This window comes from Macrotis lagotis, chromosome 1 (genome assembly GCF_037893015.1).
Source record: "Macrotis lagotis isolate mMagLag1 chromosome 1, bilby.v1.9.chrom.fasta, whole genome shotgun sequence".
Classification (NCBI taxonomy): Eukaryota; Metazoa; Chordata; class Mammalia; order Peramelemorphia; family Peramelidae; genus Macrotis; species Macrotis lagotis.
The window spans coordinates 619,775,634-619,790,947 of NC_133658.1; the positions used below are offsets into that span (position 1 = coordinate 619,775,634).

A 15,314-nucleotide genomic window follows, 5' to 3' on the forward strand; every position below is an offset into this window, starting at 1 on the left:
TTGTATGTTAACTATATCAGGGAACAAAGTCTGAAAACTATTACTAAGCAGGATAAAATCCACATAACATGTGGATCTCTCTCAAACCAGTTCAACTAAGTGTAGATAGGTTCAATATCTGAAAGTTGGGCAACGGGAGATAGGTTTCTCTTTTGAAATCAACTTTTAAAGAGCATCTAACAAATTTCATAGGTTTGCAATATGCTTCACTGGAAGGAGAACTCATAACAATCTTAAATTATTCATATACCAGTGCAGTATAATGAAAATTGCTCTAGATGGGAATTCAAAAGACTTGAGTAATCACGAGAACATTGTACACATTTAAAAAAAAACATTTTGAGATGATCAGCCTTGATGGAGGCAGCTCCTCTCAGCAGTTCAGAGAGCTAGGACAATGGTATTAGACTGGCTATGGACAATTTTATCCCTATCCAGAGAAAGAAACACAAAACAAAACAAACAACCTTTCAGAATCTTATGAACACTTTATGAAAATTATCTTTTGTATATGTATCTCTTTCCTTTAATCCTAATTCCCTATACTTAAAATGACTAATCTGTAAACATGTATATCAAAAATAAGTATATATATATATATATATATATATATATGCATGTATATATATGAAACGCTAACCTAGTTGTTCAAAGCTGAGGGGAAGGAGTGGGAAGGGAGGGTGGAAGGAAGTTTTGTAACTTAAAAATATACATGTGCATATGGTTGGAAAAAAAGACAGACTTCGGTTAGAATCCTAGCTCAGTCAGTCACTGTGTGTAAGACATTTAACTAACTTCTTTAGGCTTCAGTAACTTCATCTATTAAATGAGAGAATCAGAGTACAGGATCTTTAAATCCCTTTCTAAATTTAGAACCTAGAAAATATTCACTCAACCAATCATATAATCAAAGAAAGATTGGATGTGGTCATGAGAATTAAAAATTCCAATGACAAATATTCATATAAAATCAGAACACTACTTGTTCTTGATATGTGTGGCTTTGTAAAGTAATAAAATTGTTCCATAAGTCAAGTACCAATAGCAGGTTCATTTCATTACTACAGTGATATCTATTAATACCTTAGTCTGACTGAATTCGAACTGTTCTCTCTCTCTCTCTCTCTCTCTCTCTCTCTCTCTCTCCCTCTGTCTCTCTATCGCTCTCACACTTGCTCTTCTTCATTACTTCAATTACCATCTGTGAAATTGAATCACAATTCTGTATGTTAAACTCTCTTCTTCTTCTTCTTCTTCTTCTTCTTCTTCTTCTTCTTCTTCTTTTAGGTTTTTGCAAGGCAAATGGCGTTAAGTGGCTTGCCCAAGGCCACACAGTTAGGTAATTAGTGTCAGGTACTCCTGACTCCAGGGCCGTGCTCATCCATTGTGCCCCTAAACTCTCTCCTTATATTACAAAACCCATTTCCACATTTCTAGCTAGTTGATGGACATCTTCACCTGGGTATCCCACCAGTAGCTTGAATTTACAATATTCTTATTTGAATTCATCATTTTCCCCTAAATTTACTCTTCTCCTAAATTTATTACTCCTGTTAATAGCAGCATCATCCTCTTCAGTTACCCAGATTTGAAACTAAACAGTCAACTTTGGCTATTAATTCACTCCCACCCACATAACAATCAGTTTCCAAGATTTTTATTCCAAATCTTCTATACCTATCCCTTCTCTCTAATCATACTAATGCCTTTTTTTTTAAATTTTGGTCCTCACCTCCTCCAAGAAAGGAATTTTAAAATGACTTCCTAAAGAATCTCTCTATCTTACTGGTGGCACAATTCATATTTCATATAGTTTGCCTAAAATAATCTAATAAATAAATATGACTTTGCTACTTTACTGTTCAAAATCCTTCAGAGCCTTATTAGGATCATAAATTCAGAAGGGAGACCTGCCTAATCTAACCACTCAAGTTAAAGACAAAAAACCCGAACTCTTTATTCAAACCGAACTCTTTATTCAAAAAAAAAAACACCCCCCCCCCACACACACATATTCTGTAGTCTGGAACATCGTTTCTTCCCATTCTTATTTCCTACTATTTTCCTTCACGTAACCTGGATTCTTGTTGTTCCAAAGCTTGTACTGCTCTCTTCCTATTCTGCAAACTGATGTGAGCTATTCTTTATGCCTTAGATACACTCCTTCCACATCTCAACAAGTTTCAATTCCAATCTTCTTTTAAGTTACAGCACAAGACTTCAGTTCCTCCATGAAGCCATCCTTGCCAATACTGAAGTATTCTCACTTGCTATTAACTACACTCACATCTAGTCTTTGTGTCTATTCATCCTAAAACTATCTTTTCCCATTTGCAAATACTCAGACCTGAGAACTAGCCCAATTAGTTTAACAATCTGTCAGGGTCCTCTTCTCATTGTTCCTCAAATACTGATATTACTTTGAGAGAAGGCAACAGAACCTAAAGCTACAGAACTTCTCAAAACTCAAAATACCTATAAAACATGTCCACGTTTGCCAATTCACACTCCCTTCTTTCCAGTGCTCCTCTCAGTCACAACTAAGGGGCTGCCAAATTATTTGGGTACATATTTGTTACACCCTGATGATCACACTACATGTATTCAACCTCCTTCTCTCTTCTTTTGCAATCCCTAGTCCTTTTAACAATTTATATAGATCACTAGAGCAGCCAGCTGTGTAAACATTACTTAGTAGTCATACAGCTGTCTATTAATAGGTTTTTCAGACTTAACACCCTGATCCTATCAGCTGAAAAGGATCCCCCTTCCACAAATTGTATTAAGACACTCATCTGAATTTCTCCTTTACTCAAATCAATCTTTGTGCATTTACATGTTGTATATATGTATGGATTTATATATACAACCTCTTATAGCTTGTAAGGTTTCTGATATCTGGTTATGAATTATTTTTGCACTTCTAGTGTCTTACTACTAAATAAATGTTTATTAAGTTGAACACCCTTTTTTAAAATGTTTTCTAACCTTACAGAACTCTAGAAACACATGTGACTCTTTGACTGGGAAGGTGGAGGACTGCAAACCAGTCATTTTATAGGGTAAGAGGATCTCCTAGTATAGTATAGATAAGCCCCTTGTCTAATGCTTGTTGGTAACTCCTTGATAAATACATCTAGACTCTGAGTCTAATCATTCCTACTCCATGATTTCTTTTCCCGTTTGCAAACTCCATCAAGAACACTAGCCTAGTTCTACTTAGATTCCTTTCTTCATTATTCCTCAAATTCTGACATCATTTAGAGAGTGGTGTAAAGCACAAAGAGGTTAAATGACTCATTCATTGTCCTCCACTGTTGCTGGTCAGAGGCAAAACTTCAACAAAGGTTTTAATGACAATGAAGCCAGTCCTTATTCACTATCCTACCTCTCATTATTAGCAACATTGCTATAGGATCCAAAAATAAAGATAAATATTCACAAATTCATTGCACCTTTCAATTAAAAGTGAATGCTTTTATATATTTTTTTCTTAAATCCCTGCTTTACTGTAAATGAGCTAGTTTTCTGATTTTTTCCCATTTAAGTTATAACCCAATTTCTTCTTTTTTTTATAAAGGACTCTATTTTTAGTAGGGTATATAACTGATCCAAAGTATCAGCGAGACCATTATTATAAGAAAGTCATTTTTGGAAAGTTTTTTTTTTTTTAATACCAAGAAACAGTTGCATAGAAACATATCTTAATACTATTTGAGGAAAAAGAACTTACAAGTCTTATGTTACCTTGGTCTATGGTGCTGACTACACCAATATCTTTAATAATACTTTTGAAATCAAAGGTTCATTCCCTACCCCTGTCCCTTTCATCAAAATATCTATTTGTTTTGGACTAGATCTTCAAATTCATTAATGCAGAAAAATCCCACAAAGGAAACTCTATCAATCATGAGCAGCTTATAATGTTAGAGGCTTGCTTTGAGTACTGAGATATTAAGTGACCTGATGGAAGACAGGACTCACATTTATTCCTCATTCCAAGTGCAGTTCTCTATCTGATCTGCCTCTACCATATCAATGTGAGAAGGGGGGAAAAAACAAACCTTTTTTCCCTTGTATGTGAGATTAAGATAACAATAGCATTAAGAGGAGGAGGAGTAATAGGAGCAGGAGCATAACAATAAAAGTAGCAACAGTTAGCATTTACAAATATTATTTTATTTTATCCTCATATGCTATTATTACCTCCATTTTACAAATCAGTAAACTGGAACAAACAGAGGTTAAATGACATCCCAGGGTCACACAGTTAATAAGTATCTAAAACTGATTTTAAAATCAGGTCTTCATAACTCTAAATCCAATGCTCTATTCACTACATGTGAAACAATGTAGAATAAGTATTGAATGTAGAGTCAGAAATCTGATTTCAAGTTGAATCTTACTAGTCCCATCATCTCTTTGGTAATCTAATTACCTACCTGTAAGAATAAAATGGCTTAGACTAGATCTTTAAAGATCTCTAAGGTCTTTTCTAGCTCTAACCCTCTGATCCCATGATCATTCAGGGTTACTATTTGGCATAGTGGAACTGAATGTCTTGAAATGCCTAAACTCATCAAGCAAATATTCATATTTAATATTACATTAGTCTCACACAATGTGAGCTATTAAATGCATTAGAAAATAAAAGTTTACATCTCAAGCCCTATCAAATGGATATATAATCTTTTCCCTTAATCATAGAAAACAAAATTTCTCAATAATCAACCATTTATCAAAATATTCATTTGCATTCAAATTAACATAGAGGACATGATTACTATTAGAAGACAATCACCATATAAGTTTTATTCATGCATGTGTTAGCTTTCCCTCCATTTGTCAGTAGGAAAATCCGTAGAAACCCAACCCAAATTTCTTCCATTCCCAATAACACTTTGCTTTTTCACATTTATTTCACAACTTGAAACCTCTTTACAGAATCCTGTACAATTTTTGCTGAGTAAGAAGAAATTAGACATTTTCTCTTTATTCCTTACATTTCTTTTTCCATTTCATCTAAGAGCCAATATCACCCTATAATCTCTCAAAGATTTCTTGACTTACATTTTTAGATTCAAAAATCAAACTTTTTCTCCAGCTGCATTTTCTCCCTCTTTTACAAAATAATAAAACCTGACATTTGTATAGCTATCCCATAACATCCAAAACACTTTCAAATCTATTACTTTATTCCCACTTGAATCTCATACCAGCCTTATGAGGTAAGTATTATTATCCCTATTTTACATGTTAGAAAATTGAGATCCAGTGATGTTATGACTTGCAAAAAATCACAGAGATCTTTAAGATCATAGTTGTCACTGAAATATAACTCCCCTTAGTGTATTTACTGTATCATACCACCCTGATTTCTGAATGTCTGATTTCTTGAAAACAAAGTATTCCTTTATTTGAAAAGGTAGCTCTACTTGAGATTCCTTGTCTTATTTCTTTTATAGTACTTCACTACATTTAGAGGAAGAAAGAGAAAAGATTGGTAATTATAAATAAACTTCATATATAAGAAGTAATCTTAAGCAATTTGTAGTTTCTAAGCAATTCTCCATTTTACTGGACATGTGAAAAAGAATCAGAAGAGAATCAATTAAGAAGTTATTCAATTGAGTATAGCATAACTCAAAAGCAATGTGAAATGCTAGAAACAACATAATATTGGATCTAAAGATATCAAGGACCGGTGCTCTATCCAGTACACCAACTAGGTACCCCTAAACATAAGTTTTTCAGTTTCTTTTTGAAGCTATCACCTCCTCCTCAGCCTGCCTAGTGTAGTAGGTCTCTCCATTCCCACTTGGCCTTCCCCTGCCCAGGGTCTACTGTCCCTCTGAGTTTCTATCTTCCACCTGGTGACTCAGTCACACCTGGGATGAAGTGAGAGCACTAAGGACCTGACTGGGACTAGGTGGGCACTGTGCACCTCTCCCTTCCCATGTGGGCAGACCCTAGACTTTTATGCTCTTGGGGAGGAGAGGAGGACTTCACATGGATCATAAGCTGCCTGCTGATGTTTATTATCAAAACATGACATCAAGAAAGTGATGCCATGATAAGCACATGAATTAGATTTGAGTGAAGGGAGGCTGTGCTAAGTCACCAGCCTCACTTTCTCCTCCAGAGCCATTTGAGCCCAATGATCAGATATGAATCAGGATGACTGGAGATGGTTCTGGTTGAGAGACAATCAGGGTTAAGTGACTTGCTCAGTGACACACAACAAATAAGTGTCAAATGTCTGAGCCTGGATTCGAATTCCCATCCTCCTGACTCTAAGATCAGTGCACCCCACTGCACCACTACTCAAGGAAAGGTTGCCATTTTAATATACTAGGCTGTTGTGCAGAAAATGCTATCACCTTCAAGAGGACTTGGCCTCAGACAGAGGATTTTGCCTATCTCTAAATGACTGACAGTCTTCAAGTCAGTTGGTCTACATTTAAAGAGTTTCCTAAAATACCAAAAAGAAAAGTAAATTTATGCTTGCTCTCTATTCCTCCTGAACTCTGTCATGCCTCTGCCTCTTCTGTATTCTGTTACTTAGAATGGGTAAGAACTAATAAGAGTGTAAGGGGATACTATTTTAACATGCAGTTAAGAAGTCTGGCATCAAAAGGATTCTGGTCATAACAAATAAGATCAAACAGATGCCTTCAGCTGAATAACCACAGGATAAAGAAAGAAGAAGGATTGGTCATTTCTTGTATATTATCAAAGACGACCAAAATGATATAAGTATTATAGAGACAAGTAATAGTGTGCTAGATTGCGACTGATCAGACCAATATGAGCTCAGAATGCTCTACAACAGGTGAGGCACAAATAATCCCTGTGGATTCCTGAGGTGGATTCTCTAAACTTATGCATTTCACATTTCCTTTGAGTTGCTTCAATTCTGCCTTGCTTATGGAGCAAAGCAGCACCCTCTCTGATAAGAGCATGCCATGCTGTGTGGTCCCATGCCAGTGTCTCCCATGTTGCACAATCAATTCCAAACTTCTTGAGAGAGATCTTGAGAATGTTCTTGTATCACTTTTACTGACCCTGTTGGGTGAGCTCTCCATAATATATTCTTTTTGGCAAGCATACATTTGGCATTTGAACAATGTGGCCAGTTGATCAGAGTGGTCCTCTCTGTAGAAACATCTGAATGCTTGGTAGCTTAATGTCTGGCATCTTATTCTGCTAGGTGATCTTCAGAATCTTCCTAAGACAATTCAAATAGAAATGATTCAGTTTCTTGGCATGGAACTGGTAGACTGTCCAAGTTTCACAGTCATACCACAATGAGGTCAGCACAACAGCTCTGTAGACTAGTTTGGTTGTCAGTCTAATAACCTCTTCTCTATGACACTTTCTTTCAGAGCCTCCCAAATACTGAGCTAGCTCAGACAATGCATATCTCAACCTCATTATCAATATGTACCTCCCTGGAAAGTACACTGCCAAGGTAAGTGAGCTTATCCACCATGTTCAAAACTTCTCCATTAGCTGTAACCATAGCTTCCACATATGGATGGCATGCTGCTGACAGATGGAACACCTTTGGGTTTTTTTTCTTTGTTTTTTTGTTTTTAAGTGTTAATTGTTAGACCAAAATTAGGACTATCAGCAAAAACTCAATCCATACTTAGTCTTTGCATGTAGCTTTTTCAAATTGAAGAATCTACCATCAGTGTGACAGCTGACCTTGATACCATGTTCATCCTCAGTGATAACATGACCAAAATCATGCTAAAAAGAATGCGAACAAGCAGACAGCCTTGTTTTGCTATATTGGTGATGAGGAAATCACAAGAGCATCTTCCACTATCCAGAACCCAGGCAAGCATGCTGTCATGAAACGGTGGTAAAAAAAAAATAAACTCTTGAACTTCTCTAGGCAACCAAATTTTGACATACTTTTCCATAAGCCTTTGTGACAGTAACTAAGGCCTTGATCTGATCAACAATCATTGTATACAGAACTTTGTTCTGCTCTCAGCATTGTTCCCAGTGCTGTCTGATGCAAAAACTATGTTGACTGTTCCTTGACCCTTTCTGAAGCCTGATCGGCTCTCAGGTAAATGACCATCTCCCAGATGAAGGATCAGCCCGTTAAGCAGGGCTCTGGCAAATTCTTGCTAGCAGTGACTAAAAAGAGAAACATCCCTGTGATTATCATAGGACAATTTATTCCCTTTACCTTTGTAGAGTTGGACAGTGGAGGCATCCATGAATTCCTAGGGATAGCCTCCTCATGCCATTTAATGTGGAAAATTTTAGTCAGCTTTTGAATGAGTAATGGACCCCACATCCCACCTTGTAGATCTCAGCTGGAATGGAATCAGTACCAGGTGTTTTGCCACATGCAAAACCTCAGAGTCCTTTAAGGATTAGATTTGGCTTCTGCAACCAAAAACAACAACAAAAAAAAGAAAGAAAGAAAGAAAGAAAGAAAGAAAGAAAGAAAGAAAGAAAGAAAGAAAGAAAGAAAGAAAGAAAGAAAGAAAGAAAGAAAGAAAGAAAGAAAGAAAGAAAGGAAGGAAGGAAGGAAGGAAGGAAGGAAGGAAGGAAGGAAGGAAGGAAGGAAGGAAGGAAGGAAGGAAGGAAGGAAGGAAGGGAGAGAGAGAGAGAGAGAGAGAGAGAGAGAGAGAGAGAGAGAGAGAGAGAGAGAGAGAGAGAGAGAGAGAGAGAGAGAGAGAGAGAAAGAAAGAAATGAAAAGAAAAGGAAAAGAAAAAGCTCCGGCCTTTGTTGAACCTGAAAGCATTCTACTCACAAATACCAGTGCATCTGTCATCATCTACTTCCACTCCACCTGGACTAAGCAAGCACCCTGTGGCTTATAAATTCCTACCTATGCTTACTCTCTTACTTTCATGGAGAAACATATTTCCTAGGTTCCTTTGGCTTCTAGTACTCAAAGACTTGTGGACTTAAATTCTTGTTATTCCTCCTTACCATCCTTTGGCTTCCCATACTAATACTATTAGCCTAATGGTAATTTACTGAACCCATCACACAAACCCTATGTAATCACAACATCTCTACCAAAAATTTGTGCAAACATTTAAAAATCATCAAGGCTTTATGGGTCAGAATCTACTCTAGGATAATCTAGGATAGTCATGTATCTAAGTTATGAGACTCATTATAATGAAATCCTTTTCTGCTGGAGGGGAAACAGTTGCCATTCCTGTATACTTACTAATTTTACTTCCAAATGAAAAGCAAGTCATTCCTCTATTAACAGCTATTGCTCTACAACACTCAATACTGGATTGAAGTTACATAGTTTTAAGGTAGGTTTTACATGTGTGCACAAATATTTCTAGTAACACAGAAAAAAGTTTCTTGGAGGCAAATATCAAAAATTCAAATAGTTTATTAATAAGTGATATCAATTAAGACATATAAGCATAAAGAGAAACAAGGCATAAAGAACTTACCTTAAAATATTTAAAAAAACTAAACAGATAAAGACAAGAAATTAGCATTCAAATACAGGTGGTAGTAGGGGAACAAGATAAATACAATGCAGAAATAGGAAAGAGTGAAATAAGTCTCACTTAAAAGAGTTAAATGATTAATTTCTTGTGAGATTTTCTTTTCAACTGGTAGAAAGCAACTTTTAATGGAAGTAGTTTTTTTTCCCCTATGTCTTTTTTCTTTTTTTAAAAAAGAATGGATAGGCATTACCTCTCAGTTTAGATTCAATCCCTCTAGAAGCCAAAAGTCAGATTCTTTCAACACTTTTTCTAAGACTGAATCTCTCTAATGAACACAAAGAATAGGCAAGCTGAATTGAATGCTCTTCTCTGGTTGTATTTAGTTATTGATAGAACAAGCTGCACATCATAGATAACTGTGAGTATAAAACCTTAATTCAATAAACGAGTTTCAGAGCCATACAATGGTAGATCCAGACGGGATTTTAGAAGTTATATAATTCAGTTTAAAGATTCAGATTCTGAAATCCAGAGGAGATAAGTGACTTGTTTGAGTGACTAAGGATATTTAAATACTATGATAAGTCTTGATTTAATATTTCTTATAACACTGAAATATAAAGCCCAGTCTGAAAATTCCCCAGGCAATGTATTTGATTAATCAACTAACTATCTTAATTTCTGTCCCACTCATTTATTTTTTCCAAGATATTAGTGAAGCATTGCTGTTGTTTTATTATGTTATACGTTATATTCACAATTCCATTTGTCTTAAAGAAAATATACTATTTAAGAAAATTAGGCAAAACTTTTATTATTTTCATCCAACCTCTAGACATAGGTGGGATATGTTAGATCATATTCATATCTATAAACATTCTCCATGCTTCACTATATCTCCAAAATTTGGAAACATCATTCCTCTGAATTTGGTCTTTTGTTTTAGCTCTTTGCTTTCTATTATACTAGCAAATTTATATCACAAAAATTCTGCATTTTAAACCTAGTGTATTTTTAGCATTGTTTTAATATTTATTTCTAATTACAATTATTTGCACAAAAATTTGGACCTGAAAGATAGATTACAAATATTATAAAGCTATTTAAAGAATAAAGCAATGTACATTGAATAAAGGTTTTATTTTAAGTTAATACCTTTTGCTCCCTGAAAACTTTTTAACTTTATTTCATTTTACAGTTACTACATCTTGCATTGTGACAAATATAATTTATGATAGGCAAGTCTTGCCACTGGAAAGGTATAGAATGATTGGTTCAACTGTCAGTATTTATTCAGAGCAGAAAACATAAGACAAAACATCTAAACTGAGGCCTATGTTTCTTCAAGGTTTAACAAATATAAGTTTTCTGTACTTTAAACTTAGTGTAATATGACTACTAATTTTATTACCAAAAGTGTTTGGCATTTTTCCTTTCTGACATATACTCTAAATGAAGTATTCATTTAGAAAATAAAAATCACAGGCAAAGAGAAAAATATTCAGCAGGATTCAAAATAACCTTGGAGTGTCCTTTAAATTCAAGTCTTTTAAATACAAAAATAACAGTCAAATGTCCTTCAGGCATTGATTAGTTAAGCTGGACCCAGATGATTCCATTGGATTTATTGGGGGGGGGGGAGGGTTGGTTGTTAGAGGGAGTACTCTGTCAGTGACCCAGCACAAAAAAAAAAAGTGGAAAGTGAACAGGTAGAGTAAATGTGTGACCAAACACAGGGGATTTATAATCAGTATTCATGAACTCACATAAATATGACATTAAAGATCTGAAAATATCACTTTAAAAATAATTTCTCTCCTAAAGACTTTCATAGACTCTGGTTTTGTCATAAATGGAAGAAAAAAAGCACCCCGTGGTCTATTGTCTCTGAGGAAGCAGCAGCAGTTAATCCACAAAAGAACATTTTGTGGGTCTCAGGATAGAAATCTTTGATGTTATTAGTGTACAAACAGCTATTTTGGCAAAAGACATGATATAAAGTGAAGATTCTGTGAACCAAAACAACCCCATCGATTTTAGAGCAATTCAAAACAAAGAAACATCAGTTTTCTAAATGGCATAAGAAACAAAAGAAAGGGAAACCACTGAAATAATAGAGTGAGGAAGAAAGCAAGATTATAACATTATCAAAAAACTTACTCTCTTTATACATACCCACCCACTCCTCTTCTCTGGATTTGGAAAGCATGACCAATTGTTAAATATCCTAATTTGGGAATTGGATATTGTTCATCTGTAATCATAGTGCTCCTAGAGTTTGTGGACTGAGGCTCCAATAGACCATCACAAAATAAGGAGAATGATCTTACAATCTAGGGTGGGAGGCAGGGGGAGAACATTTCCAAAGCAGTTGATTTTTTTGGCAAGCAGCAAAACTATCTAAGCTACATTATAAACACATCATTTACCAAAACATCATTAAGTTTGATGCTAGACAAATCATTTCCTGAGCTCTCCTTAATTAGGCAGAATGCTTTCTGAGCCACAAACCCTTGAATGGGAAGTATCAAATCAGAATTCGGAAAGAGAATAGTCAGGGCTCACCATTGTTCCTTCCCTTCTACTTCGTGCAACTTCCCGCTGCAGGCGAGCCACAGCCAACTTCTCCCTGGAAGGAAGAAAAAAATATGAATTGTTGCTCATTTTCTTCAGGGCTCACAAAACGAAACATTTACATGGCACTGTTACATTTGTTTGATATCTCCAGGGTTACTCTGGCCTTGGCAAAGTTCTCCTTGACCATGTTTGTTTCAAAAAAATTTTGAGGGACTAGTGATTATCATGAAATGTAAAATCACCTCCCCTTCCTGATTAGATTGTCACATAGTAGTCTTAAATATTTCCCCATGTGATTCTTGGTTTATATAACTACAGGCATATCAATCATAAATTGTTATTTGTTTTTTATGTTTCAATATTCCTTTGTCCAGCAACTTTTGTGAAAACTATTTTTTTAAAAAAGCACATTTAGATTTCTCAATTTTGGAGTACATTTTAGATTTCTGCTTCTATTCTATCCACGAATAAAAGAATGCATATTTTGTTCATTCATAAAATGTGATGTATTATATTAAAGGATGGATAAAATATGAAAATGTAGATTTGTAAAAGAGCATATTTGTAATATATTTGTACTACAATAGCTTTCATTATGCGGTTGAACTTTTTGAATTTACTTAAAGAATTGAATTTATAACAATTCTATATGTATTCAATATCTTAGGGACCCATTCAGTGCATAAAGTGAGGTCCACATATATTTTCAGACTATATCATTTATAACCAATACTCCAATTATATTAAGTAAAATGTAGCATGGCATAGAAGAAAGAGCCTGGACTAGGAATTAGCCATTGATGATTTCCAAGTGGATTTCCCAACAGCTAATTGTATGAACTTAAGCAAATAACACTGGGTCTCAGTGATCTCACTAAAATTAAGTCATACCTGAGATTATTCAGGGAGAGATGTCTACATGCTACACTTGCATAGAACAATTCATTACAGAGAGAGAGGAAAAGAGGCAGTATTCCATAGTGGATAGGGCACTGGACTTGGGTTCAAGAAGACAAGATTTCAAGTTTTATCTTAAAATTTTACTGAACTTCTGTACCATAAAGAAAAAGATGTCAACCTTGTCTAGGACTATTGTTACACATTCTACATTCCACTCCTTAAATCAACCATAGGAAGCTTCAGGTCTATAGTCTGCATGTATCCATCAATCTAATTTCATCTGGTTTGTGTAATAAGTACCTTAAAACAGTATTATCATTTATGCTTACGATTATAAAACTGAAACATTTTGTTTTTAATTCCCAGGAGAAATAGCTTAAAAAGTCACAAAATTGGAATATTATGCCATGAAATCTGATTCTGTGGCTCTCTCTCTCTCTTTGGACCTATTTCATTGCTACTGGTCAGGTCATAGTTTTAAAAAAATATTTTCATGTATATTGTACATACAAACATGTGAAAAATCAATTAAAATATATTAAAATTATGTGTATACATACACATGCATATATGTGGGGTGTGTGCATATATATATGTGTGTGTGTGTATATATATGACTCAAAATATTCCAGTGACTAGGAAAATATCTGAATTCTTTACATAGAGTTATTGTAACTTCCCCAGCTTTACGTGGTTGATATCAGCAGGTTCATGGAACAAGTCTCAGGAACCTTGAGAAGGAGAAAATTGGTCTAAGAAAAGCACACTTAGGAGAAGAGGCATTTAATGCTCATTAAATGCTAGTTGATTGAACTCGTTACAGTTAATCAGTTTGAATATTCCTGACATCTTATCAGGAAGGTATCAATCAAAGAATGAGCAGTAGCATGTCCAATAATGAGAAGCTATGGTCAGATCTCTTGTGTTAAGTAAACCAGGAAAAGTCATAAGATAATTACCATGAGACAATTTCTGGACCTACTAGGAGACAATGGATACTTTATTCCCCTAAGAGCTGTTTTTGTTTTATTTTGTCTTGTTTTAGAACAAGGTCTGAAGGACAAGGCCTGATTATTTACAAAAAGAATCTGATCTATGTGAAAAAATATTATTCAAAGGGACATAAACCTAGAAATTAAGGTAAAAGTAATATTTTTTTTCTTTGGTAACAATATCAATTATTCTACATTCAACCAAAAAAAGAGCATAGTTGAGTCATAGACTTTAAATGAGTTGTGTAGAAAAATTTTTAAATTAGAAATGTCTGCTAGAATTACATGCATACATACATACATACATATATGTGTGTATATACCCGTATGTGAAACATCTCTCTCTCTCTCTCTCTCTCTCTCTCTCTCTCTCTCTCTCTCTCTATTTAATTTGATATAAAGGTTAATTAAAAGATACTATTTAGCTTTTATAGGAGTTAGCCCAGATAATGGCTACTTATTTTCATGTTGGGTTGATATCTGTCATCTGCTAAAATAGGCCATGGAAAAAGACATTCTAATAATTCTAATTGTTCTGTAGTGTTAGTGAGAAAATTTATTAATGACATATAAAAATTACTAGTTCTTATGTTCCATCCTAACTATATCCTATAAAATACTGTGGTTCAGGAAGATGCTAATCACTTTGAAATGGTTATTTATTAAAGTATCAGTTTTATTGAATCACTGATTTTGTGAAACATCAAACAAGTAAAATAGAAGAACTGGAAAAAACTGTAGTATATAGGGGATAGTCCTTGAAAACCTGAGTTAAAATCCAATCTCAGCCATTTAGATGTTGTGAGATTGTGGCTTTTTAAACCTATTTAAAACTTAGCTTCTTCATTCCAAAAAAGAGTATGATAATCCATAGCTCCTACTTCAAAGAAATATTGTAAGGTTAAACAGAGAAAATCTGTGAAATATACTATACAGATGTCTGTTATTACCTTTATTGTTGATATAATATGAACATACTGTTGAGAACCATACTTATGAATGCAGTATGTGAACACAGAACATCCTAGAAAGGTATGCATTCCTAGAAAAGATACCCTTCTGTTCTAAAGTTCACACACACACACACACACACACACACACACACACACACACAAACACAATTATTAAACTGTTTAGTTTTTTGGAACTATAACATTCTTACATAGGTTTTGAAGTGAATGAGTACAAACTAGTAGTATCAAGCAGAAATGATAACCTCAAACATAACTTTATTGAAAAATAAGTGTTTTACAAAACTGGTTTGGGGGCAGAGCCAAGATGGCGGCATGAAGGCAGGAATTCACAGAAACTCTTTCCCCAAAAACTCCAAAAGCTGTCAAATTATGACTCTGGCTGAAATTTAGAAAGGCAGAACCCACATAAAGACTGAGTGAT

At 34.7% G+C, this 15,314-nt stretch overlaps 1 protein-coding gene across 14 annotated transcripts in view; it reads right to left on the reverse strand.

Annotated features, from left to right (window-relative positions):
• NCKAP5 (NCK associated protein 5) overlaps positions 1 to 15,314 on the reverse strand; it is a 1,109,295-nt gene that overhangs the window by 552,857 nt on the left and 541,124 nt on the right. For all 14 annotated transcript variants that reach the window (XM_074215040.1, XM_074215032.1, XM_074215034.1 and 11 more), the window contains one exon: positions 12,016 to 12,079. In XM_074215040.1, coding sequence (XP_074071141.1) covers positions 12,016 to 12,018 — 3 coding nt within the window. In that variant the 5' untranslated portion in view covers positions 12,019 to 12,079. The remainder of the gene's footprint in view (positions 1 to 12,015; positions 12,080 to 15,314) is intronic.